Consider the following 27,894-nt stretch of genomic DNA (forward strand, 5'->3'; position numbering starts at 1 on the left):
AACCCATATGGCCCACAGTTTCGGTAAGACTACTAGGTTCTCTAGAGGATGAAGAGGTGGCCTTTCACAGCTTACCCTATTCATAACTTGTTATTGTTCAATTTCTACTAAAGTCTGTAGTATAATTAGCTACCATCAGGTAAGTGCTTTTGCCTAGAAGAGGACTGAAGTTCTGTTATTAGAGCCAGCAGAGGGAACTTGACCTTAAAAATCTAGGTCAAGAATCTACAGGATGGGTCTTTTTAGAAACCTGAGTTAGTTGTACAGGGGCTTAGGTAAAAACTATTTCAAAAGAATTTGAGAGCTTTAAAGGTAGTAATGTCTTTTCAGGGGTAAAACGTGAAGAAGCCACAGACACTACATATATACGAACAAAGTTAAGAGCAGAAAAAGGTCTTTTGGCTAAAGTGAGAGGACAGTACAGAAATATTTACAAAAGAGGGTTCAGAGAAAAGGAATATTTACGGGATATTAAATTATGAATGTTCAGCCATAATGAGGCCCCTTCGAACTCCCAGAACCTTTGCTTTCTTCTCCTTTCGTTCTTGCTCATGTTTCTTCCGTTGCTCCTCCCTGGTCTGGCGATGAGGCTGTTTATAACTTTTCTTGTGTAAGCTTACTCTGTTGACATGTTCATTCAGAGAACTGTTTTCTTTAGATTGTCCCCATGGTTTCAGTTTTCCTTTGTGTGGCTCATAGTTGAGGGGACGAGACAAACTTGCTTTGAGATCAAACACTGGTTTTCTATGGGAGATTGGAGTCTGCACTGTCTCAGCTGTCAACTTGAACGGGGTAATAACAGCAGCAGATTCAGCCCTTGTGGTCTTTAACTTGTGTGTCTCGAGCACAGCCTGGCCTTTTGGGGTACTCCCAGATGTGGTCACATGTGCAGACTTTCTGGCTGGAGTCTTGGTCAGTGAACGCTTATGCTCATTATCTTTAGTAGCAGCTGAAAACCTGACGTTCATCTTAGCTGCTGAGAGCACGGAGCGCTTGGCCAGCCCCTTCACACACGAGGTGCTACGGCCTGCGTGAGGCCGGCCTTGTGAGCCCCGTTGGCTGGCGGGGGTACGAGCCACAGAGAGTCTTTCTCGGGGAGGAACTGGAGTTGCCACCACTCCCTTAGTGCCGGGCTGCTTCTTCAGTTCATTAAATGAATTGTGTTCTTCAAAATGTTTCTTTTTTCTCTCAACATATTGATCAATGGACTCCATTTCCTTAAAACGAGCCTCATGAAGCTTCTTAAAATTTGGAGTAGTGCTTGCAGTTCTTTTATTTTTTCTGGGTTTGGAAAACCCATCTGTGTAGAGAGACTTCTTTCTTTCTGAAGGTATCTTTGGACCTTCATTACCATTTATTCCACTTTTTCCTGAGGGCACTGCATTCTCATCTTGACTCTTGTTTGGTAGAGAAGGAGCTTCTACGATAGTTCTGAGAGCCTGGTTTTCATGCTTTTCTTGATTCTGGAATTCAGTAGGATCACATACTTTTATCTCTGAATGATCCTGCTGGGAGTCAGGGCTCCTGTAGACAGTCCTGCGCCTTCTCCTTGTTTTGGTGACATGGCCCACTGGCTCCCTCTCAGCTTGCTCCTGGCTGCTGAGCTGTACCTCAATCTCATCACAAGAAGATGCAGAAGTTTGAATTTCATCCTGATTCTCATTTTCTTTTCTAGCTTCATTTTTAAGGTGGGCTTTTAAGGCTCTTAACAACTTGTCTGCCCTCAGGTTAGCCCGGAGGCCCAGACTCTTGGCCAAGTTCTTCAGGTCACTGTACTTGAAGGAGTCCAGCTCCTCCAGGGAGGGGACGGTCATGGCGAACTGCAATCCAGGAGACCACGCAGAGGATCGGTCCTCCACTCCCAAAAACGCCGTTCAAAACTCTTGCGCCGCTCTAAGCGTTCTCCCCATTAGTTTTGATGGCAGCCTGGTGTTTTATCAAATGAAAAAGTGCACTTTATCTGACCTTCTATAAAATGGTTCTGAGGTAACCATCTTTGTGCTTCCCTCCTCCCCACATTTGTATTATTTACTTAGAATAAACCCTGATTAACAGGACTTCTTGGTCACACTGTATGGACGTTTTGCATTGTTTTGATACTCAACTCTCTTTGTCTCTTTCTTTTCTGCCCCTAAGAATCAGCCTTTGGAAGTGGTGTTGCCTGATCAAATTACAAGACACCAGTTAAACTTGACATTTTTATAAATAACATTTTTCAGTGTAAATATATACCAAATATTGCACGATAAACAATACGTAGTAGTTTAGTATATGTATATCCCATGCAATATTTGAGACAAGTAGTTTATTTAGTACAAGTATGTCCCATACAATATTTTAGACAAATCTTTTATTTAGTATATGTATGTCCCATGCTGTCGTTGGGACATACTTATACTAAAGAACAGATATTTGTTGTTTATTTGTTGTTTATCTGAAACTCAAATTTATGTGTCCTGTGTGTTGATTTGCTAAAGCCAGCAGCCCTGTTTGAAACATTTGTCTAGGACTTAGAGCCAGATTGATGAAGCTTTTAGAGTCAGAATACTCCTTATTTTCAATATTTTACAATCTGACTTCTGATGGGACCACTGAAGTGAGTGAAATTGTGTCTCAAGTGCTAACATTTTTTGAGCTCCGCTGGAAACCATTGGAGAACCATAGACCAATAACTGGGCAACATTGATTGAGTGTGGCTGGGTATCAAGGTAGGACAGAACCAAACAAGATTGCTTAGCTTCAAAAAAGAAGTATTTACGTTTGGTGAGCGCTGTGTTAGGTATTTGTGGTCTAACCACTAGGTTCGTGTAGCGCAAACCTAGTTTTCTATGGTAGGTTCTGCTAATCACCCCCAGACTAGGACAGTGGAAGCAAGGTTTCCGGGCATATTTAAGGAGGACACTGTCAGGTGCAGACTCTGCATTTGCGTGAGTCTGACAGAGAGCACATCCTCCAGTGTTGCATCCTGGGTGCCCTGTTTGCCTTAATTTTGCTCAGTCTTGCTGCAGATCCACCAGAGATGAGAAATACAACAAAAGATCCCTATCTCAGACCATAAACCCAACCCGCACATTTCTTGTCTCACTGAAACCCTTGAAGGGCGGCACTGTTGCCATGGAAATCTTATTTTTGTCTGCAGACTGTAAGCTCCTTCAGAAAAAGGACCAGGAATCACTTGCCTCTCCGCTCTGCTCAGTCTGTACCTTCTTTCTTAACATGGCCTTAGCGTCCTATAAATATCAGTTGAATTAGTAAAGCAATGACAACTTTACAATTATTGGGTTGGCCAGAAAGTTCATTTGAACATCTTACAGAAAAAAACATACGAGCTTTTGGCCAACACAATCTTTCCCAAAGAAGTGACGGGAAATGAAACTCCAGACTCATCCACTTTTACCCATTTTCGCCATCACTTCCTACTATTTTCCAAAGCTTTAACTGGGAAGATGTCGGTCTACATGATCAGATAAATTGATGTGAAAATCACTGTAGGAACAGAAATTCCTCCCCACCTAAGAAGATAACTTCTGCTAACAAATGATTTATTCAACAGAGATGTTGAATGTCCTTTAAAATTAAGTTTTCCAAGAAGGAAGTTGGACATTGTTCACCTGCCCGGTCATGACTGCCCTGGGTGATGAAAAGCGATTCGAGGAATGTGCAAAATGGCTCTCATGAATTTCCCCCTGACAGGTGTCGAGACACGCAGCTGGGCGTTCATTTGTCTGAACATTGCTGTGGAGGCTCTTGTGTTCCCTGGACGCATAGGAGTGTGAGCTGTGTAAAGCACACATTGTGAAGGGAGGTTGGACCTTCAGATTGTATCTTCTGAGTTAAAAAAAAAAAAGGCATTGTAGATTTTAAAATAATAAGAATAGTTGAGCCACGGTCATGCCACGTATGAAAGTAGAACAGTGATGTTGATCTCTGATTGCTCTTCATCCTTTAAATAACTAACCTGAGAGTGAGGCAGCTCTCCGAAGAGAACATTTCATCACAAGAAGAAAGTCTGTGGAGAGAGAACCTATCACGCAGAGTTGTCTGATCTGAACAGTAGAATCTCAGCATTCATTTTTGAGGTCCCGTCCTTTGCAACCACAATTTCCTCTTTGTCATAGACAGCAGTGTGTCCATTGTGCCTTGTCACCCTTCCACTGAGTGACTTTTAGCATTGATTGGCAGCCTGCTGCCAGTCTGAAAGGAACTAAAGTGTGCTGGGTTTCACAAGTCAATCGTTAAGTCAACGATGGGTGGGAAATGCCCCCCGTGGTTTCCAGGAGCTCGTGCGCGCGTGCACGCGTGTGTCTATGTGCACGCGTGTGTCTATATGCACGCACACACCAGGTACATCAGATGGCTGGTGACTGGGGTGTCTGCTCAGGGTTCTGGGGGTTACCACCTGCTGCAGATTCCTGCTGGCATTTCACTGGCAATGTCCACTATGTCACTTAAGACATCCTCCAGATTTCATTCCCAAACATCCCAGCAGAGCCTGCACCAAGATGAACCCATGTGGCCATAAAGAATCACCAGTTATCTGACCTGTGAGAGCATCGATTTATCAACGCTTAACACGTTCGTATTATTAAATATGACATTACTTGTATAAAATGTATCCATTTAAAAAGTTACCTTTACTTTTTTCCCGTGGTCAGTTTCCCTTGGCAAGCACTGATTTCAGATGTGGTTCCTCATGTTATCCCAGACCTTATACAAAACATGAGTAATGTCGTTTTATACATTGAATATTTGTATAGATTTGCCTTCCCATTTACCATTTTTTGATGTCTTTATTTCTTTTGACATTCTTGCACCTTCCAACATGGGTTCGTGCTGGCTTTCTTTTTTAATTTTAAAAAACTTTTATTGAGATATAATTGACCTAAAACATTGTATAAGTTTAAGATACGCAACATGTGGCTTTGATACATTGATGTGTTGCAATGTGATTGCCACTGTACTAACACCTCTGTCACATACTTATGTCTTTTTTGTTGTGGGAACAATTAAGATCTAATCTGTTAGCAACTTTGTAGTTTACAAGATTGATGTCTGTAATCACTGTGCTGTGCATTAAATCTCCAGGACTTATTTATCTACTGGTTGCAAGCTTGTACCCTTAAACAACATCTCCCAATCCCCTACTCCCAAGCCCCTGATCACCACCATTCCACTCTCTGCTTTTACAAGTCTGAGGTTTTTAGATTCCACATATAAGCTATACCGTACAGTATTGGTCTTTGTGTAACCTGACATCTCATTTAGCATAATGTCCTCAAGGTCCATCCACGTTGTTGCAAATGGTAGGACTTCCTTCTTCCTCATGGCTGAATAATATTCCTCTGTGTGTGTGTGTGTGTGTGTGCGCGCGTGCGTGCACAAGTGATATTTTTATCCGTTACTTTGATTTATCTGTTGAAGACATTTAGGTTCTTTCAATATCTTGGCTATTGTGAATAATTCTGCAGTAAACATGGGAGTGTAGTTATCTCTTTGATATCCTATTATTCCCTTGGGATATACCAAGGAATGGAATTTGTGGATCATATGGTAGTTCTATTTTTTAAAATAAATTTATTTATTTTATTTATTTACGTTTGGCTGCATTGGGTCTTCATTGTTGCGCATGGGCTTTCTCTGGTTCCAGCCAGCAGGGTCTACTCTTCATTGTGATGCGCGGGCTTCTCATGGCAGTGGCTCCTCTTGTTGTGGAGCACGGGCTCTAGGCACGTGGGCTTCAGTAGTTGTGGCGCGTGGGCTCAGTAGTTGTGGATCGTGGTCTCTAGAGCGCACGCTCAGTAGTTGTGGCACATGGGCTTAGTGGCTCCATGGCATGTGGGATCTTCGTGGACTAGGGCTTGAACCCATGTCCCCTGCATTGGCAGGCAGATTCTTAACCACTGTGCCACCAGGGAAGTTCCAGTAATTCTAGTTTTAATTTTGGGGAGAACCTCCATACCGGTTTTCATAGTGGCTGAACAAGTTTACACTCTTACCAACTGTGCACAGGGCTCCTTTTTCTCCACATCTTCACCAACACTTGTCATCTCTTGTCTTCTTGATGATAGCCATTCTAACAGGGGTGAGGTGTTATATTATTGTAGTTTAAATTTGCATTTCCCTAGTAAATATCATATAATAACGCATATATGTGGAATGTACAAAATGGTATAGATGATCTTATTTGCAAAGCGGAAAGAGAGACACAGGCGTAGAGAACAAATGTATGGATACCAAGGGGGAAAGGGGTGGGGTGGGAGGAATTGGGAGACTGGGATTGACACATATACATTGTTGATACTATGTATAAAATGGACAACTGATGGGAACATACTGTATAGCACAGGGAACTAATGCACGTGATAACCTAAATGGGAGGGAAGTCCAAAAGGGAGGGGATATCTGTATGTGTGTGGCTGATTCATCTTGTTGTGCAGTGGAGGCTAACACAACATTGTAAAGCAACCATACTCCAATAAAAATTACTTTAAAAAAAAAGAAAAGAAAAATCTGGGAATAGATGCTGCCTCTACTCCTGCTCTCAATATATACATATCCTTTTTCTTAACTTCTATATCTTTGGTTAACTAAGTCAGAAACTGATAGCTTGTATATAATCATATTATGTTCAATAATAAATGTCTTTTCAATAAAAAAAAATTTTGCATTTCCCTGATGATTACTGATGTTGAGCACCTTTTCATGTACCTGTTGGCCATTTGATGTCTTCTTTGAAAATGTGTCTATTCAGTTCCTCTTCCCATTTTTAATTGGATTTGGGGAGGGGTGTTGAGTAGTACAAGTTTATTATATTTTTTGGATATTAATTCCTTGCTCCATACATGGTTTGCAAACATTTTCTCCCAGTCTATAGGTTACCTTTTCACTTTTTTGGATTCTTTTGCTATGTATAAGCTTTTTACTTTGATGTAGTGTAATTTGTTTATTTTTGCTTTTGTTGTGTTTGCTTTTAATGTTATATCTTAAAAAAATTATTGCCAAGACCTATGCCAAGGAGCTTCTTTCCTAAGTTTTCTTTAGGAGTTTTATGGTATTAGGTCTTATGTTTAAGTCTTTGATTCATTTCAAGTTAATTTTTGAGGGTGGTGTAAAATAGGGATCCAATTTCATTTTTCTACATGTGGTCATCCCATTTTCCCGTCACAGTTTGTTGAAGAGACTCTCCTTTCCCCATTGAGTGTTATTGGCTCCCTTGTTAAATATTAGTTGACCATAAATGTGGGGAGTTATTTCTGGGCTCGGTTTTAATTCCATTGGTCTTTGTGTTTATTTTTATGCCACTGCCATATTGTTTTGATCATCATAGCTTTGTAGTATAGTTTGAAATCAGGAACTGTGATACTTCTGGCTTTGTTCTTCTTCCTCATGATTGCTTTGGCTATGAGGGGTCTTTTGTGATGCCATACAAGTTTTAGGACTACTTGTTCTATTTATGTGAAAAATGCCTTTGGGATTTTGATGAGGATGGCTTTGCATCCATAGATTGCTTTGGGTAGTATGGACATTTTTTTTTTTTCCCCCAGTACGTGGGCCTCTCACTGTTGTGGCCTCTCCCGTTGCGGAGCACAGACTCCGGACGCGCAGGCTCAGCAGCCATGGCTCACGGGCCTAGCCGCTCTGCGGCATGTGGAATCTTCCCAGACCGGGGCATGAACCCGTGTCCCCTGCATCGGCAGGCGGACTCTGAACCACTGCGCCACCAGGGAAGCCCAGTATGGACATTTTAACAATAATATTTCTATTGATCCATGAATACATGCTATGTTTACATTTGTCTTTCTTCCTCAGTTTCTTTCATCAGAGATTTTTCTTCATTGTACAGATTTTTAATTCCTTAAGTAAATATATTTCTAAGTATTCTATTATTTCTATGCTGTTGTGAATGTGATGATCTTTGTAATTTCTTTTCAGGTTTTTCATTGTTAGTGTATAGAAACACATGATTTCTGTATGGTAATTTTATATATTGAAACTGTGCTGAATTCATTAATTCCAACAGTGTCATGATTGACTCTTTAGGATTTTCTATACGTCAGATTATATCATCTGTAAATAACAACATTTTACTTCTTCCTTTTCAATTTGGATGCTTTTTATTTTTTTGTCTTGCCTAGTTGCTCTAGCCAGGACTTCCAGTACTGTGTTGAATAGGAGTGGTGAGAGAGTGCACCGGCTTTAACATCTCCTTCAGTGGCGGTCTACTCGTGGAAATGTTCAGAGGCTGTTGTTTTTGCAGCTCTATTTATTTCAGCCCCATTTTGGAAAGATACTTTCTCTGGGGTCTATTTCCTTTCAGTGCTTTCATTCTTTTATTCCACTCTCTCCTGGTAGACCGGCTTCCACTGCTTGAGAAGAGTCAGGCGTAAGTCCCACCATCAGGCCTTTGAAAATATGCCACCTTTTGTCGTCTGGCTGCTTTCAAGCTTATCTCTTTGTCTTTGGTATACTCTGGAATGCCTTGTGATGTATGCGTGTCCATGTATTTAATTTTATTCTTTTTGGGATTACTTTGATTTCCTCTACGTGTGGGTTACTGTCTTTCTGGTTGATTTTCAATCATCATCTCTTCATGTATTCCTGTCCCCTGTCTTTCTGGAACTCTTAACGTTTGTTAGCTCTTCTTCTTGTGTCTTCACTATTTCTAACATGTCTTTCACATTTTTCATTTCTGTGTCTCTCTGTGCTGGCTTCTGGAAAGTGTAGCCTTCCAATTCACTGATTCTCTCTTCAGTTCTTTCTTATCTACTTTTAACTCCATCCACGGAGTTTTAAATTTCAGTGTTCGTATCTTGCATTTCTAGAAGTTCTGTTGGGTCTTTTTCAAATCAAGCTCGCTGTTATTTCTTTGTGTAGGTTGCGCTGCAATCTGTATCTGATCATCTAAACCTGAAATCTTCGTTGCTCTTTTTGTTCTGTGTCTCATGCCTGTTGAGAATTGCTCAAGGAGACATAAGTCCTATGGGCTTTGTAATCTTTACATTTCAGACACTCTTCTCCCTTGTCCCTGAATGGGAGCACATTCCTCCAGAGATGTGTGTTTGCATCTTCTGGGGGTCTCTGTGGGCCAAAAGTATGATGTAATCATGCTGTTCATTCTGATAGTTGGAATCCTTGCTGTTATACTTCAGATGTCATCACTGTGCCTAGAAACACTGTCAATTAGGACCATTTTAAACCAAATTCAGAGTTTAGAATTTTACTGGAGGGAATACCACCTACGTGATGTGCATTTATCCTGCTAATCTGCATGAGGGCAGGTTCTTGGTTACAGATTTTCAAGAAATTCCCTTTGCCTTATTAACTAAGTGCCAATGCGTGACTTCTAGAGGGTGGAAGCTGTGTTTGCATCTTGTGGACTCTTATACTGAGAATGTCATTGCTGGTTCTCAAACCCATAAATTCACGTCTTCTTTACATTCTAAATAATGATTAAGGACCCCACACAGCTTCTGTCTGGGTGACTTATATAAATTGATATTTACCATATTAGCAATGAAAACTGAGAAGACTGTTACACATCTATTGATGGATACATATAAAAATAATGATAATAAATCCATTACATGTTAACACAAATAATATATTCTTATTGCATGAAGAATATCTTATATTCTTATTATATAAAGAATATAGTCTTATGAGTATATTATATTCTTCTTATAAACTATATATATATATGTTATATGTAATATATTCTCACTGATGGGAGAATATGAGTGACAAGAATGGCATTGTTTTACATTTTTGCAAATCACTTTAATGTCTGGCATTCTAGAAAACAACCAGATTCTCATATCTGCTTCTGTATTCAGTCTGTTGTGTTATCACCCATCACATAGCCTCCAGAAAAGGCCCCTGGACTCTTACAAGAGAGCGAGGGTGAAAAAGACAAATATGGTCCCAGTATCATTAGGAAAAGAGTTTTGACTCAGGGTACCCATCCCCAAGGTTCCCTGTACCACACTTTGAGAACAACTAGTGTAGCACTTTGGAGTCACAACTTTGTGGAGGAAAATGTCTCATTAGACCCCCGACCTTGACAAGGACATAAAAAGCATTGTCTTCTGTTTCTAGAGATGTGAGAGGACATCAAAAACGTGGTCTGTGTTGGACCAGTTCAGTGACTGTTCTCTGGGAAGGGGCGGCTTCAGGGCTCTGCCTGTCTGTCTCCCTCAAGATTATGGCCTGACGGTTCTGTTATCCCATCTGTCTTGAGACGCTTCTAATAAGATGCTTTATGGGAATTCCCTGGCAGTCCAGTGGTTAGGGCTCCGTGCTTTCACTGCAGAGGGCCCGGTTTCAATCCCTGGTCAGGGAACTAAGATCCCACAAGCTGTGCAGCCAGAAAAAAAAAAAAAAAAAAAGGTGCTTTACAAATACAGTCAGCCAGCATTCTTCATTTTGTTTCAGCTGGAATGTTGGCTCAAATAAGCTAATCTTCCATGTTACCAGAAATAGCACTCATATTAAAAGACTTAAGCGTGACAGATTAAGATGATGAGAAGACAATAGGAATATTAAGGATTTAAGTTATATAACAGAAGGAGAGTTTAATGGATGTATAAGAAAATCCGTATCCGTAGAATATAAATGACATTGTTAACTATTAGCTCAAAAAGAAACATTAATTTCAAATCGTATAAATAGGATCAACCGTATTTGGGGCCATAATGTCGTGATGTTAAAATCTGATAACAGAATATTCACAAGTGCTATCATCCACCTGGAATTTGTGTTTTATTGAAGTAGAGTTGATTTACCACGTTGTGCCAGTCTCTGTAGAGTGACTCAGTTAAGCACCTATATACATTCTTTTTTATATTCTTTTCCATTATGGTTGATCCCAGGAGATTGGATATAGTTCCCTGTGCTCTACAGTAGGACCTTGTTGTTTATCCATTCTCTATATGTAATAGTTTGCATCTACTAATTCCAAACTCCTAATCCATCCCTCTACCTCCCCCCTGCCCCCCGCCCTGTGGCAACCATAAGTCTCTTTTCTGTGTCCGTGAGTCTATTTCTGTTTTGTAGATAAGTTCGTTTGTGTCATATTTTAGATTCTACATATAAATGATATCATATGATACTTGTCTTTCTCTGTCTGACTTATTTCACTTAGTATGATCATCTCTAGGTCCATCCATGTTGCTGCAAATGGTATTATTTCATTCTTTTTCATGGCTGAGTAATATTCCATTGCATACATGTACCACATCTTCTTTATCCATTCCTCTGTTGATGGACGTTTAGGTTGCTTCCATGTCTTGGCTATTGTAAACAGTGCTGCAGCTAGGGGTGCATGTGTCTTTTTGAGTTACAGTTTCCAACTGGAATTTTAAAACTCTCTTTTAAATGTCTTTCGGGAAGAAGAAAGGAAGCTAAAGCAATCACTTTCAGAACATCGAGGATATGGCTAAAATTATTCTCGGATGGTAGGGAAAAGGGGATTGACTTTTTTTTAGAATGAGTTTATTTTTTAAATAACGAATCAAACGTTAGACTGAGAAGTTGATAAAGAGAAACATCAATCTCAAGAAAGCAGGAAAATGAAATTCTTCAGCTAATAGGGGAGTAATTGAATAAGTAAGAACATGGGTCAATATGCAAAATATAAAATCCCCCCTTGTTCCCAAAGCCCTCAGGGATCTACATGATTCAGAGACAAGCTACCTCTGTGATCTCCAATTCCACCACTGTGTATTTTTCTCCCTTCATTGATGACACATGGACCTCCTTGCTTTTCTGGGATTGCAATCCCACCTTAGGGCCTTTACCCGGTCGGTTCTCTTTGCTAGAATTTTCAATGCCCAGATGGCAATCGCTACGAAGTAGGGGATTTAACTGTTGTGTTCACAGCCTTATATCCACCTTCTAGAATATTGCAGAGTCTGAAACGAATGCTTCGTAAATATATTTAATAAGAGGATACAATAAAGCAGAGACCTAGTCTTCTGAAAAAATGTTCAGATAAACCACTAGAAAGTAATGTGAAAAGAATGATAAAGTGCGCATACCCCAAATCGACCCCAAGACAGTATATTCATCGCAAAAATCAGTGTGATTGTCAGTGGCTTCTGCAAATACTTTTGAAAAGTAGAATAAAAGGGATGCTTCTGGGGAAAATATGCATGACCAGAATTTAGAAAAACAAAGCAAATACCAGTAAATCAGCTTTAACAAAGAAATTGAGTAAGAGCTCTCTCTGCATAAAAATGTTCAAGGTCATAGAATTCTTAACTAAGTTCTCTGAAACCTGCCAGGAATTCTCAAGGTATTTATATTACTCAGAGATGGGGTTAAGAAGGAAAGCTTCTAAATAATTTGGGACAGCTTCCTCAGAATCATTCTAAAATTTGATTTAAAAAGCCTAAGAAAAAGAGGCTCCAAAGTGATAGGAATATTATTGCAAATAACATGAAAATTGATTCAGCAAATAGCGTCATTCACTACATCAAAAGAATAAGACCCAGGACAAGGTGAGGTTAATTTTAGCAATTGAAGGGTGGGTTAATTAAGATATGATTCATGCAATGCACCCTATAAATAGGTCAAAATAAAAGGAAACAACTAATACAGGTCTAACGGGTATTTGATAAAATTGCACCCTTCTTCCTGAGAAGAACTCTTGAACAAAACAAGAGTAGAAAAATGTTGCTCCACAGAGAACAGACTTGTGGTAGCCAAGGGGGAGGGGCTGGGGGAGGGATGGACTGGGGGGTTGGGATTAGCAGATGTAAACTATTATCTATAGGATGGATACACAACAAGGTCCTACTGTAGAGCACAGGAAACTCTATTCACTACCCCGGGATAAGCCATCATGGAAAAGAATATGAAAAAGAATGTATATATGTGTGTACCTGAGTCCCTTTGCTGTACAGCCGAAATGAACACAAGTATACTTCAATAAAAAAATAAATTAAAAAAAAAGAAAGGTAACATGTTGTTCCCATGGTGTATATTTACGTACACATATGTGTCTGTTTGCAAACACCAGTAGTGTGCTAAATGAGGATTCACCAGAAAACAAGCTGTGAAAACCACAGACAAGACAAGCATGTTTTATCCTGTCACCTTTGTGTTTCAATAGTGTTGTAGGTACCTTGTATCTACACAGAGAAAGGAAAAACAGCTGTCGTGACATCTGACGTAGGTTGACCAGTTAATACGTGCCTGCCCTTTATATTTCTTTTTTCTAATTTTTTATGGAAGTAGAGTTGATTTACCATGTTGTGTTAGTTCCAGGTGTACAGCAAAGTGATTCAGCGATACATGTATGTATCTATTCTTTTTCATATTCTTTTCCATTATAGGTTATTACAAGACATTGAATATAGTTCCCTGTGCTATCCAGTAGGTCTTTGTTGATTATCTATTTTATATATAGTAGTGTGTGTATGTTAATCCAAACCTCCTATTCTTCCCCCCATCGCCTTTGGTAACCACACGTCTGTTCTCTAAGTCTGTGGGTCTGTTTCCGTTTTGTAAATAAGTTCATTTGTATCATTTTTTTAGATTCCACATATAAGTGATATCATATGATATTTGTCTTTCTCTGTCTGACTTACTTCACTTATTATGATAATCTCTAGGTCTGTCCATGTTCTAAGCACTTTATCTTCCTGACGTCATTGAAACCTCAGACAGAATTGAGAAAGGAGGTACTGTCATTAACCCATTTCACAGACAAGAAAATACATGCAGCAGGAGGTCAAATAACTTGCCCATTGTTTATTAAGTGCAGACCTTGGGTCTCAGGAAGTGTGACGTTAAGATCTCTAAGATCCTAAGTGGGCTGTTGTAAGGTGTACAGCTATTGGGAGTGGGTGTGCAAGTATTTGTAGGGGATACGTCTTCAAAGATTTATAATAATGGACCTAGGGCTTCCCTGATGGCGCAGTGGTTAGGAATCCCCCTGCCAGTGCAGGGGACACGGGTTTGAGCCCTGGTCCGGGAAGATCCCACAGGCTGCGGAGCAACTAAGCCCATGCGCCACAACTACCAAGCCTGCGCTGTAGAGCCCGTGAGCCACAACTACCGAGCCCACGTGCCACAACTACTGAAAACCCGTGCACCTAGAGCCTGTGCTCCACGATAAGAGAAGCCACCGCAATGAGAAGCCTGCGTACCGCAACAAAAGAGTAGCCCCCGCTCATCACAACTAGAGAAAGCGCGTGCACAGCAACGGAGACCCAACCCAGCCATGAATGAATGAATGAATGAATAAATAAATAAATTTTTAAAAATAAAATAAAATAATGGACCTAATAATAATCAACATAGCAAATGAAAAAACGTTTTTAAAAAAACTGGGCCAACTATACAAAGAGGCAGTTCAGAGAAGGAAAGAAAGACGTACCCAGTGATCACCTTCACAGGCTCATTTATTTTTTTTAAAGGCAAATGAATATAAAGTGAAATGCCATTTATAGTTATCATTTTGGCAAAAATGAAAATGTCTGATGCTCTCCAGTCTTGATGCATGTGTGGGAAACCAGGAACTGTAGATTATTGCAACGTTTTAGGAGGGTCAGTTGACAATATCCACCAAATTATAATGTGCACATCCCTGAGGATTTATCCTAAAGATCTACCTGATTTATTGAATGTCTGTGCAAAGCTCCATGTGGGAAGACGGAGCTTAAACTACGGCACATTGGAAACAACCTAAATGTTTATCAATGGGAAATGTTTAAGTCAGTGGATGTCCAAATAGAGATAGGAAAAAACCCTGACATCTTCTCAAATGGGATCGATCGATCCCATAGGTCTGCAAATGTAAAGTGTCCAAAATGCATTCTAAGTGAAACCAGTTGAGTTTGAAGCTAGTTTGTAAAAGATGATTTCAATTGCATTTTGAGTTACATATATGTATGTACTGTAATGTACGTGTCTGTGCATTGGAAGTTCTGGACGGATACAGATGGTTACATGACAGTGATGACTTTTCAGGAGGAAAAGTGGTGTTGAGGCAGGGGTGGGGGGTAGGGGGGTTCTATTTGCTCTGCACCCCATGCATTCCCTCTTCTTCTACATTTTTTCATTTTTTATTATAGGTATGCGTTATATTTACAACTGTTTAACCCAGGTAAAATTGTGAACCCAAATGCAAATGAACTTGAAAAGCTAAAAGAAAACTTCCTAAAAGCCAGTTGAACTTGTAAAGCTTGATGCTAATTGTATTAGAGTTCTCCAGAGAAGCAGAAATAATGGGGGGTGGCAGAGAGAGAGAGAGAGAAAGAGAGGAGATGATAGATAGGTGGATAGATAGATAGACAATAGGTGGTTAGATAGATAGGCAGACATATAGATAGACATAGATGATACATACATATAGATAAATAGGCAGGTAGATAGAGAGGGATGATAAATAGATAGACGTATAGATAGATAAACAGATAGATAGACATAGATGATAGACAGATAGATAGATAGAGATGATAGATATAGATAGATAGCCAGGTAGTTAGATAGATACAGATAGATGGATAGATAGGTAGATAGATATAGTTGATAGATACAGATAGATAGGCAGGTAGATAGATAGATAGATACTTATTCAAATGTTATTATAAGTTTCATGAGATTATGGAGGCTAGCGATCTCACCATCTGCCATCTGTAAGTTGAACACCCAAGGGAGCAGGTGGTGTAGCTTGAAGGCCTGGGAGCCAGAGGGTGGAGGGCAGGCAAAGATGGATGTCCCAGCTCAGCAACTAGGCAGAAAGTGAATTCTCCCTTCCTCCACCTTTTTGTTCTGTTGAGGCCTTCACCTGATTAGATGAGGCCCACCCACCCTGGGGAGGGCAATCTGCTTTCTTCAGTCCACTGATACAAACGCTCATCTCATCCTGAAACACACTCCCAGACACACCCAGAAATAATGCTTCACCAAATGTCTGGACCCCATGGCCCAATCATGTTGACGCATGCAATGCACCCTTACATTAACGAACTTGAAAGTCTTTTTAAAAATGATGCTTTCCCAGGAAACTGGGGGTCCTCTTTAAATTAGGTAGACATAGTCCCAGCACCTTCCGAGGGGCCAAGCCCACCATGAGGGGTGACCTCAAGTAGCATCTTGGTGTCTCTGCATTTCAGGATGATGTCCTCAAAGTGAGGAGGATTGGACAGGGCGACCTCCAAGGTCATCCCTGGTTCTGAGGTTCTAATGCCCATCTTGGGGCGGGACCCTCAGCCTCATGGCATCACCTTCTCTGGTTTGCCTGTGGATTCTAGAGAACATTCCCAGGAAGCGGACCAGGACCCATGGGCAATGTCCTGCCATCTTGGTGGGTGGGCCTCCCACTTCCATTCCCTTCTGCTGTCCCCAGCTGACCCCTGCAGAATGACCCCTCCACAGAGGCCCCTACTGGCCTACACTTCCGACATGGACAGAAGCACCACAGGCCTCGTGTGATGCTTAAATTCAGTGTGTCGACTTGGATGAGCAGTGGTGCCCTGTCCATCAATCAAACACTCCTCTAGGGGTTGCCATGGAGGTATGTCGACATGACTGACATCTACAGTCCGTAGACTTTAGGCAAAGCAGCTCACCCTTGGGAATGTGGGTGGGCCTCGTCCAATCACTTTAAGGTGTTAGGAGCAAAATCGAGGATTCCTGCAGAGGGGCTTCTGCCTAAGGACTGAAGCATAGAAATTCTCTTCACCAGCCTGCCTTGCAGATTTCAGACTTGTCAGCCCGACAATTGCTTGAACCAATCCCTTAAAATAAATCTCTCTCTCAACCCATCCTTACCCATAGCCTATTGGTCCTGTTTCCTTGAGAATCCTGACTTACATACCTGGCTTGTCTGTGTAAGGACCAGGGGCATTGATGAGACTCTTCCCAGCCCACCTTGAGTCCCCTAATAGGGCATCGCCTTCTTTGGAAGTGGGCATCGGGGCCAGTGGTCAGCAGAGAGCCACAGACCCTAGGCCTGTAAAGTCAGGCTAGAGTCCAACTATACTGAACCATTTCTCAGATTCACTCTTGTCCCCAATTGGTGGTGCGTGTGTGTGATCTTGATATCGCCTCTCCTTAAAAAACCTCAAAAGTAGAATCCACGTTCTTCCGCTTTGCATGTTTCTCATTTTTGTAATGGACACGTTTCCTTAATTTCAAGTGAAACCCCTGGTCAGGCTGACCGGCATATACGAGAACGTCTCAGCCTACACGGATGAAATCACGTTCACACATGCTTTTCAGGTTTCTTGTATTAAAAGAGAGGTTGGACGTAAGAGGTTCCACCTCCCCGTCACCACTTTACCTGGGGAACGCAATCCCCAGCGCCACGCAAATAAGGAGACGTGGCCTTGCAAACATGCCCACGTGTGGATTTCTAATCCATACGCAGCTCCTCTCGTCTTTTGGGGTTTCTTCTTTTTCGGTGGATTTTGCTTCTCATCGTATAACTGACACAGTAATGGAGAAGCAGTCTGAATCAAGGCATTTTCTGCGCCAGATCAAGAGAAAATCGTACATTCTGTGACACGCGCCACCAAGCCCGTACTTCCGCCGTGCGCGCGTGGGTAATTATCGGCCGTGATGTATCCTTGGGTTAATTTATGCACGCCTATTCCTTGCTTCCCAGAAGCAAAAATACAGCACGACACCGGGGCTGCAGAAACCTATCATTTTAGCTGTCGGTGGATGCCTCCCCACAGTGAGAAAAACATTTGCAAGTTGAATCTTATCCTCCACACAAGTTCGGAGACAGAAGACAAAACATTTGGTTGGGAGCTTGTCCTGCATCCCCGGCGACACATGTGCACGCAGGGGTCGTGATGTCCGTCACCGGTGATGTTCATTTCCCAGAGGTGGTACCCAAGTCATGTCTCTGAAGAAGGGTAACCCGAGTTTTACAAACTCTCTTTCTCTGCGTTCATCGTGTAAAAATGTGGTTTGTCTCCTAAAGATAATACTTTGCTTATTTTAATCGCTACTGTTTCCTTGGCGATTTTTTTCCGAGGAGGATTGGATTTGCTCAAGATAGATGTTGCGGATGTCACCCAACGCCCACTGGCTCTGTCTCAGGGTTTCAGATCCCAAATTCATCGCTGGCCATCCTTGCAAAGAATTCTGTGTCCATTTCCTCCTTTCCTCACAAACTTGAGTAAAGCTGGAACTGTCAGCTGCAGGTCTTGACGTGTGTCCAGTGAACTGTGCAGACAGGAAACCATTTTCCACGTCACTTCCTTTGGATGGAAATGAAGATGCCGTGAAGATCGATGGGAACCGAGTCTCACTTTTTTAAAGAGAGAAGACCTTTGGTGACGCCAGCTTCTGAATTCCCTTCTGGGGAACAAAGATGCATGGGTATTTTCTAGGGAGAAAAGAACCTTAGGAGAACATGCGTAGAGGAGATATAGCAGAGATGCTTGTGGGGAATAACACAGCATCATGCTAACGTGGCTCTTTCTTCTTCCTGTGCGTCGTCAAATGAGAATATGGGCATCAGGAACTTTAAATAATAAGGACACACACAAAGGTGGAAGGGCAACTCATCCTCTCTCCCCACAGGAAACCTTCTCTGGAAAAGAAGCCTATTGGCTAACATGGATGGACTCCTGTGTATTGGAAGTCCTTCATCCAGGAATTCTGAAAAGAACATCTATCGTTAAGATTGGAGATCGCAGCCCATCAAACAAATACTCTTCCCAAGAGAAGTAAAGAGAGAATCCCGATTCTGAGCTTGTGGTGTTACTTCTTCAGGGTGGAGGATGTTATCAATCATGGAATCTTCAGCATAACGTAGGATATTTCTCATGATGCTGCATTATCCCTTTCATATGTCACTCATCACTAAATATGTAATTACCAGGAAAAAAAAGCTCAGGTCACTCTCCAATTTTATATTAATTTCTTTATTTTACTGGAGATGGAGTATAGTTGATTTCCAAGGTTGTGTTAGTTTCAGAGGTACACCAAAGTGATTCAGTTATACATATATTCATTCTTTTTCAGATTCTTTTCTCATATAGGTTATTATAGAGTATCGAGTAGAGTTCCCTGTGCTATACAGTAGGTCCTTGTTGGTTATCTATCTTATATATAGTAGTGTGTGTGTGTTAATCCCATGCTCCTAATTTATCCCCCCCTCCCTTTCCCCTTTGGTAGCCATAAGTTTGTTTTCTATGTCTGTGAGTCTGTTTCTGTTTTGTAAATAAGTTCATTTGTATCATTTTTTTCAGATTCCACATATGAGTGATAGCATGTGATATTTGTCTTTGTCTTACTTCACTTAGTACGATAATCTCAAGGTCCATCCATGTTGCTGCAAATGGCATTATTTCATTCTTTTTTTATGGCCGAGTAATATTCCATTGTATATATGTACCACATCTTGTTTGTCCGTTCCTCTGTTGATGGACATTTAGGTTGCTTCCATGTCTTGGCTATTGTAAACAGCACTGCAGTGAACTTTGGGGTGCAGGTATCTTTCCAAATTAGAGTTTTCTCAGGGTATATGCCCAGTAGTGGGACTGCTGGGTCATATGGTATTTCTATTTTTAGTTTTTTAAGGAACCTCCATACTGTTCTCCATAGGGGTTGCACAATTTGACATTCCCACTCCATTTTTAATTATTATTGTATTCCATTTCCAAACAATCGAATCGCTTAAGGATATTTGCTTCATATTTGGGTTCAGTCACTGCCAATACTAGGAAACAAACGTGTAAGCGTTCACAGTTGACAGAATCCTCGGAACAGAAACAGGTCTAGGAACCAACCGTCTCAAATCACCTAAACCACATTGATTGGAAACTGAGGGATGAACTGCAAGACCCTGTCCACACCGTGAACTTCAACCCAGGGATTGAACTTCTTGCTTGTCCTTGTATCATAATAACAGTCAAGCGACGGGATGAATACACCTTTGTTGAAGAATCTACTTGTCCCCCGAGTTGATGAATATACCTTGGTGTTGTCTTCTAATTCTGTGACTCAAATGAAGGGTTTGAAAAATACCAGCTTTCTACATAGTTTTCTCATTTGGTCCATGTGAAAATTTTAGAATTAGACCCGATAGAACCAGGATATCTGAAGAGAGAGAACGGCAGGTGGTGTTTTTGGCTTTTTGGTTACGTCTTCAGTGACCTCTGAGGCACTGGCCAAGCACATTTTTGGCTGGGTTGATTGACCTTTATCTGCTCAGACAGTGCTTTCGTCTTGATGCCTCATAAAATGAAAATAAATTCACCTGCCGTACCTGGGCTGATCAGCACAGTGGCCTTTGATGAATAGAATATCACCGCAGGCTTTTGAGACCCGGATGTAAAGAACTTTTTTTTTCCCATATGATGTTCATATGTATGTATATTGACCAAGACTTGGAATCCTGGAGAAAACAGGGGATAGTGGCATCTTACAATTTATCAAGGCATGTGTATCAAAAACGACTTAGTTGACAAAAACAGAAATCTTAGAAAACAGTGGGAAACCCAGTTGGTCAAGTAGAATGAGAGCCTCAGAGAAGACGGCCTTACAAGTCCCATAGGGCAGTTGGGAAACTGAGGCAGAGCTTTGACATTAGGCAGCAAAGACCAGGGTAGGTGAGCAGGTAGAAAGGAGGAGGATAGGATAATTGTGATGGAGGGAAAGATGGAAACAGAACAGCCAGGAGACCACCTTGGAAGCCTTTTGCCAGAGACGCTGAAAAAATAATTGCATCGTTAAAAGCGCAGTTAGCTGGGGAGAGGGTTGGATTAGGGGAGAAAGAAGAAATTTTAGCAGGGCTGTTCTTTAGCTGGAAGATTCCAGTACCTTTCTTCTGTTCGTTCAAATATGGAACACATTCTTTACCAGGTGGGAGAGAGTCACGGCCCCAAGCCCACTTCCCCGTTAGGTGTCACCACCATGCTTCCTGGACCCTCTAGGAAACCCTGGAAGGGTAAGAGGCCACCAGGAAATCTCTGACAATACGGCTGGAATCCATGCTGAGTGCCCAGTACCATTCAAAGAGGCGAAATATGTGGGATGTTGTAGTGGGTCGAGTGGTGGCCCCTCAGAAGATAGTTCCATGTTCTAATCCTCAGAACCTCTGAAAGTGACCTTATTTGGAGATAGGGACTCTGAAGATGTGATTAAGTGAAGGGTCTCGAGATGAGACCACATCTAGATGAGGCTGGCCCTAACTCCAGTGACAGGAAGCTGTGAACGGGACCTTAGTTAGAAACAGGGTCTCTGCAGATGAGATGCAGTGAAGGGTCTGAGATGAGGTCCTCCTGGAGGAGGGTGGCCCTACATCCAATGAAAAGGTCCTTCTGAGACACAGAAGAGGAGAGACGCAGACACACAGGAGAAGCCACGTGAAGACAGAGGAAGAGACGGGAGGGATGCGGCCGCAAGCCCAGGGACGCCTGGAGCCCCCAGGAGCTGGAAGAGGCGGGAAGGACCCTCCCCTGGAGCCTCTGGAGGGAGCTTGGGCCTGAGACACCTTGATGGCAGACCTCTGGCCTCCAGGACAGGGGGAGGATGAGTTTGTGGTGTTTCAAGCTTCATGGTTTATGGTCATTTTTTAGGGCGACCCCAGGAAACTCATACGGACGTCATCCCTGATTTGAGGAATGATGACATTTTGAGAAAGAAAAGACACTCACAGAAATATCCTAGAACCGTTAGAGACGAGAAATCAGTGCAGGAGATGTTTGGGAACACGCTGTACCCCGTGAAAGCAGGTGTCTTTGAGAGTGGAGGGGCTTCCTAGAGGGGAGAAGGTAAGAAGGAAGAAAGAAAAACGTCCAAAGTGTTGCAGGAGCACAGAACTGGTGATTGAAAGCTTAAAGATGAAGATGAATTTGGGCTAATAGAGAATTACGGGAATTCCCTGGCGGTCCAGTGGTTAGGACTCTGTACTTTCACTGCTGAGGGCTCAGGTTCCATCCTGGTCGGGGAACAAAGATCCCGCAAGGTGTGTGGCACGGCCAAAAAAAAAAAAACACTACAAGGAAGAGAATTACAAGGAACACGGGGAGTACACTCAGCCCTCTGGTGGCCAGGAGGACACTGCAGGCTTCCGGCAGAGGAATCGACTCATAAAAACCTGAAACACGAGAGCTGGAGAGGCTGTTTAGACCGTTTCCAGAAGCCTCTGCGTTCCAGATAAGGAACAGAAGTGCCTAGTGCCCGGTCAACGTGCCGCACCCCTGCATAGCCACCTCCTACTCTGCCCCCTCCCCACGTTGGGGTACACCCTTTGAAGCTCTGTGTTCTGACAGATAACAAAATACAACGAACAGGAGTCGACCTTTCGTCTGTGAAAGTCATTTTCAATCCCTTTTATGGAAAGGAGACTTTGTTTTTCTTGAAGCCAAAGAGTTTTATTGCATATAGACTGGATAAACAGCAAGGCCCTACTGTAGAGCCCAGGGGACTATATCCAGTCTCCTGGGCTAAACCCTCCTGGAAAAGAATATGAAAAAGAATGTCTAGATATGTAGAAGTGAGTCACTTGGCTGGAGAGCATAAATTAACACAACATTGTACATCAACTATACGTCAATTAAAATAAATATTTAAAAGTTCTCCTAAACATTAAACCCATACATGCCTATTTGCATAAATGATAAATTCCTATCTTATTCTGAGACTGATTTTTTTTCCCCAGCTGGCTGAAAGATTACTTAGAAAATAACTCACTAGGAGGTAAATTTGCAGCTGGGTGGCCTCCTGAGGCCACCATCTCCTTCCACAGTAATGGAAATTCAGTCCTCAGAGAAAGGTCAGGGCAGTGACTTGTGGGCTACCCAGAAGGCTTAGAAAACCTTTTATTTAAAAAAAAAAATCATTTATTTTCCCTCTTGGTTGGCTGATATGTCAATAGCTATGTTTTAAATGTCTTGGAGACGTTTCGATTATAGTTTTGTGTTTTATGACCAACATTCTTAGAGTCTGATCTTAACCTTGAGCCTTGGAAGCCTTCCATGGTAATAATTTTTATCAGATGGGCTCCCAGCTACTGAGTTTGTCACATCATGTTTTATTTTTTCCTTCTATTGAATGTGGTATAATTGACTGAACATGTCACATCATATTTTAAATACTGAGCACTGAATAGAGGCCAAACTGTGGGCTTTTTTTTTTTTTTCCATCACACTCCTGCCCTGTAAAAATATAGACGGTCTTACGGGTTTTGCAAGATATAATTGATAGTGTACTTTTTGAGTAGCAAAATAAATAAAGTAGGGTTGGATTATAACCCAAAGTATAAAATAAATATCCATTAATCTCTACAGACATAAATAAATATTGAATAAGGATATAATGGAGAGAATAAATAAATCTCCCTTACAGGAGAAGAACAGGTAGATGATTTATGTAGACAGTTGGCCCTCAAGGATATGAAGCATAAATTCCCATGCCCTAAGCATGGGCTGTCCATAGTGAACTTCATTCCAAAGAGGACAGACTAGAAGGGGCAGTGGGGGAAGAGTCACTTGACAGTAGAGACACCCGACCCATGCGACCTCAGCCAGGTGATCAAGGTCCTCATCAATGGTAGGTCATGTTGGTAGCAGTGCACGTCCTATTTATGAGAACTCAAACAGAACTGGAACGTTTGCTGTCCCTAAACATATACTTGTGTTTCCCTGTGACTCCCCAGGAGTTGAAGTCTTCTGTTAGACTCATGTTTCCTCCATCCTCATCCCTTTTTCCAAAACAAAATAAAATAGTTGAGATGTCCTGCATGCTCCCATGCTGTGTGCATTTGGACCACTGCCAAACACGGTGGGCTGGTTTCTGTCTTCTTTCCCTCCCCTCTGAGCCTCACTCCATCTGCCTGGACCGGCTCAACATCCTTTAAGAAGTAGCCCCTTTGCAGACTCTTTGCTTCCCCATGAGAAACACCTTCCCACCGCCCACTCCCAGGCCCGGACACCCTGATGCAACTCTGATAAATTTGCCTCTCGATGGCTCTGAATCCCTTGCTCCTGGCACTTGGTCATAGGGGTGGGCTTTGTTGACTGTCTTCTTATCATCTCCCATCCCTCCCTGAGAGGTGAGTTTCTTGAGAGCAAGCTCTGTGACTTTCAACACTGCACTCTCAAAACTTGTACATAGGGCTTCCCTGGTGGCGCAGTGGTTGAGAGTCCGCCTGCCGATGCAGGGGACGCGGGTTCGTGCCCCGGCCCGGGAAGATCCCACATGCCGCGGAGCGGCTGGGCCCGTGAGCCATGGCCGCTGAGCCTGCGCGTCCGGAGCCTGTGCTCCGCAACAGGAGAGCCACAGCGGTGAGAGGCCCGTGTACCGCAAAAAAAAAAAAAAAAAAAAAAAAGAAACTCAGCTGAATGAATGCACTTCCTTCCATGTAGCCATTCACTGTGGACAGAGCCGTTTGAATATGTTCATTCTTGCTTCTGGAGAGGAAAAGGTCTGGGCTCTGGTTTTTTTGTTTTGTTTTGTTTTGTTTGTGGTACGTGGGCCTCTCACTGCTGTGGCCTCTCCCGTTGCGGGGCACAGGCTCTGGACGCGCAGGCTCAGCGGCCATGGCTCACGGGCCCAGCCGCTCCGCGGCATGTGGGATCTTCCCGGACCGGGGCACGAACCCGCGTCCCCTGCATCGGCAGGCGGACTCTCAACCACCGCGCCACCAGGGAAGCCCTGGGCTCTGGTTTTTATGGGATGACCCCAGGGAGAATTTCATGATTTCACTTGACCCCATGGAGCAGTCACTCTGAAACTTGCCTGTACACTTTATTTATTTGTTTGTTTGTTTGTTTATGGCTCTGTTGGGTCTTTGTTGCTGCACACAGGCTTTCTCTAGTTGCGGCGAGCGGGGGCTACTCTTTGTTGCGGCGCATGGGCTTCTCATTGCAATGGCTTCACTTGTTGCAGAGCACGGGCTCTAGGTGTGCGGGCTTCAGTAGTTGTGGCTCCCGGGCTCAGTAGTGGCGGCATGTGGGCCTTGGAGCATGCAGGCTTCAGTAGTTGTGGCTCCCGGGCTCAGTAGTGGCGGCATGTGGGCCTTGGAGCATGCAGGCTTCAGTAGTTGTGGCAGACGGGCTCAGTAGTTGTGGCTCGCGGCTCTAGAGCGCAGGCTCAGTAGTTGCGGCACACGGGATTAGTTGCTCCGCGGCATGTGGGATCTTCCCGGACCAGGGATAGAACCCATGTTCCCTGCATTGGCAGGCGGATTCTTAAGCACTGCGCCACCAGGAAAGTCCCGGCTGTACACTTTAGAATCACTGAGAGAACTTGCAAAAATCCCGATGCCGAGATCTGCTTCCCTGGCCATTAAATAAAAATCTCTTGAGGTGAAATCCAGGCAGAGTAGAGTTTTCGGTTCCCCAGGGGATTCCAATGAATAGGCAAATTTTAATCTCTGTGTAAAAGTCCGATGTAAAAAGGCAGGTATTTCTAGCGGAGATCACGTGCCATCCCTACAAAATATTTATCACAAAGAATTCTGAGTCTTAACCACTTTGGACTATTTCATAATAACAAAGAGAATCTGACTCATGCTTGGAGTTTGTTGAGGTGAGACACCATTCATCTTTTTATTCATCTTCTAGAATATTTGTACTACCTAGGATTTTTTTAAATGAAAAAAATCTGTAACGTTAGCAGCATTTCCTCTTACACAATTGCAATAGCCTTGCATCGTTACCCTACTCAGAGTTGCCAATCACCTGATGTGTTTTCATTTTTACGTGTTATATTTATTCACAAAGAAAAAGTTAATCTAGCATCATGTCATCCGTCACCTTGCTACTGGAAGCACGAAGCCCAGGTTAACAGCATTCCCGCAGAACAGAGGACCCACCCACCCCGAATTACTCAGTCAGAATCCGCCTTTTTGCAATATCTCCAGGACATGCATGTGCATAGTTATGGTTGAGCTGTCCTGATAAACAGCACCTACTTAGTAGGAATGCAATGTTGTTTATCAGGAATAAAGGAGCAAAAAGGAGGAATGTAAGAGGAGGAAGGGAAGAAGAATAGAATGTTAGACCTGAGAAGAGTGAGACGCATGGGTGTGCCCAGTCTCTGCATTTTGTGGAAAACAGAATGGTAGATGAAAGCGTGGAAATCGATTATCAGTTTACCTGGCTGGGCAAGCAGAGATCGGTGTGTGGATTCTGGTCTAGTGCTGCCTTTAAGCTGGGGTGAGTGTGACCTGTGATCAAGTAAAATTCACACGTCCTTGAGGAATACACAGATCCCCAGGTACAGCCTCAAAATACCACCCCATGCTGAAGAAACATCACCATCACGTGCACTTTGCTGATCGATGGCGAAAACACCTTTTATGGATTTGATTAGAAACCCTCTGTAAATATCGCCCATGAGCCAACATTTTCAGTGTATTCAGAACTGTTACTGAAACTTAACCATTTTTTCCCCAGATCTGTTATGATATTAAAATAAATCTACAGGTTCTGTGGCCAGAGGGCACGTTTTGGGTAACTCCCACTATTTGTTTGAAAAAATAAGAAGACGAAAACAAGAAAATGAAGAAGGAAAAGAGATCGGCCTTTGAGTCTTGCCCCATGGGGCACGGTTGTTGCGCGCCATCAGCTTTCCACACCACTGACTTTCCGTAGACATTCCGAACTGGCTACAACTTAGGAGTGCATTTAACACAGGAATAAATGTAACAGAAGCATCCTGCAAAAATACAAAGACTCCGTGTGCGTATGTACGTGTGCATATGTGCGTATATGCGTGTGTGTGGGTGTGTGGATGTGCGTACGTATGTGTATTTCCATTCGGTGATAACTGCTACAGTGTAACTCAGCAAATGAGAATCTCCAGATGAATAACCTATAAAGAGTACAGAGGTTGGTATTTGCCCCAGATTCCATCCATTGGGTTGTTATTTATTTATTTATTTTGGCTGTGTTGTGTCTTTGTTGCTGCACGCGGGCTTTCTCTAGTTGCAGCAAGTGGGGGCTACTCTTCGTTGCAGTGCCCGGGCTTCTCACTGCGGTGGCTTCTCTTGTTGCGAAGCACGGGCTCTAGGCTTGCCGGCTTTAGCAGTTGTGGCACGCAGGCTCAGTAGATGTGGCTCGCTGGCTCAGTAGTTGTGGCTCACGGGCTCTACAGCACAGGCTCAGTAATTGTGGTGTATGAGCTCAGTAGTTGTGTCTTGCGGGCTCTAGAATGCAGGCTCAGGAGTTGTGGCAGGTGGGCTTCAGTAGTTGTGGCTCATGGGCTCTACAGCACAGGCTCAGTAGTTGTGGCGCATGGGCTTAGTTGCTCTGTGGCATGTGGGATCTTCCCGGACCAGGAATTGAACTCGTGTCGCCTGCATTGGCAGGTGGATTCTTAACCACTGCGCCACCAGGGAAGTCCCTATCCATTGGGTTTTGATCTTCTCCCTATGAGGTAGATCTAGGGGACCTGGAAGGGAAAGAAGGAAGACCATGCGCGTCCTTGGGGAGGGTTTGGAGAAACAGAAGTGAGCTTTGCCTCTTCCACTTTGCTACCTGGTCCGTTATTCTCCCTTTGTTTGCTTCCTGCCCCCTCTGCATGACTTCGCAGTTCCCCAGGCTTCTGGAGTGCTGGCTAGAACGTTTCCGAGCCCCGTACCCATAAACCATTCAGACCTTGAGAGATGACGCCACAGTTAATGGTCTAGACAGTTTTAATAATGACTCCATTCCTGTGTTTCGGTTACTACCAGATGGTCAGAGACAGTGGAGCAAGCCAGCTAAAAACCACAACAAAGCCACGTGAGCCACGGAGTCCTGAGGACACTGTGCTTCTACCCCATGGGAGGGACTCTTCATGCAGCAGGAAACAGGGAGGCAGCCCAGGGTCTGCATCTCACTGGCCCAGTGTTGTCTGTCCTGCACAAGCTTCGTCCTCCTACCCCACTGCCTCTACCATCCGGTGCTGGTGTCATTCAGTTTACCTCGTTTTCTGAGC

At 42.9% G+C, this 27,894-nt stretch overlaps 1 protein-coding gene and 1 long non-coding RNA gene across 2 annotated transcripts in view; one reads left to right on the forward strand and one right to left on the reverse strand.

Moving 5' to 3' along the window:
- The window catches only part of LOC132418534 (uncharacterized), a 103,221-nt gene that overhangs the window by 49,677 nt on the left and 25,650 nt on the right, over positions 1-27,894 (forward strand). The gene's annotated exons all lie outside the window — the stretch shown is intronic.
- LOC132417889 (nucleolar and spindle-associated protein 1-like) lies at positions 261-1,815 on the reverse strand. Its single transcript, XM_060001749.1, has one exon. The coding sequence runs from the start codon at positions 1,812-1,814 to the stop codon at positions 477-479; it is 1,338 nt and encodes a 445-aa protein (XP_059857732.1). The 5' UTR covers position 1,815; the 3' UTR covers positions 261-476.

This window comes from Delphinus delphis, chromosome X (genome assembly GCF_949987515.2).
Source record: "Delphinus delphis chromosome X, mDelDel1.2, whole genome shotgun sequence".
NCBI lineage: Eukaryota > Metazoa > Chordata > Mammalia > Artiodactyla > Delphinidae > Delphinus > Delphinus delphis.

What these genes read in the sequence shown, in the direction of transcription:
- LOC132417889 (XM_060001749.1), bottom strand. Translation starts at nt 1,814, where the DNA reads ATGACCGTCCCCTCCCTGGAGGAGCTGGACTCCTTCAAGTACAGTGAC.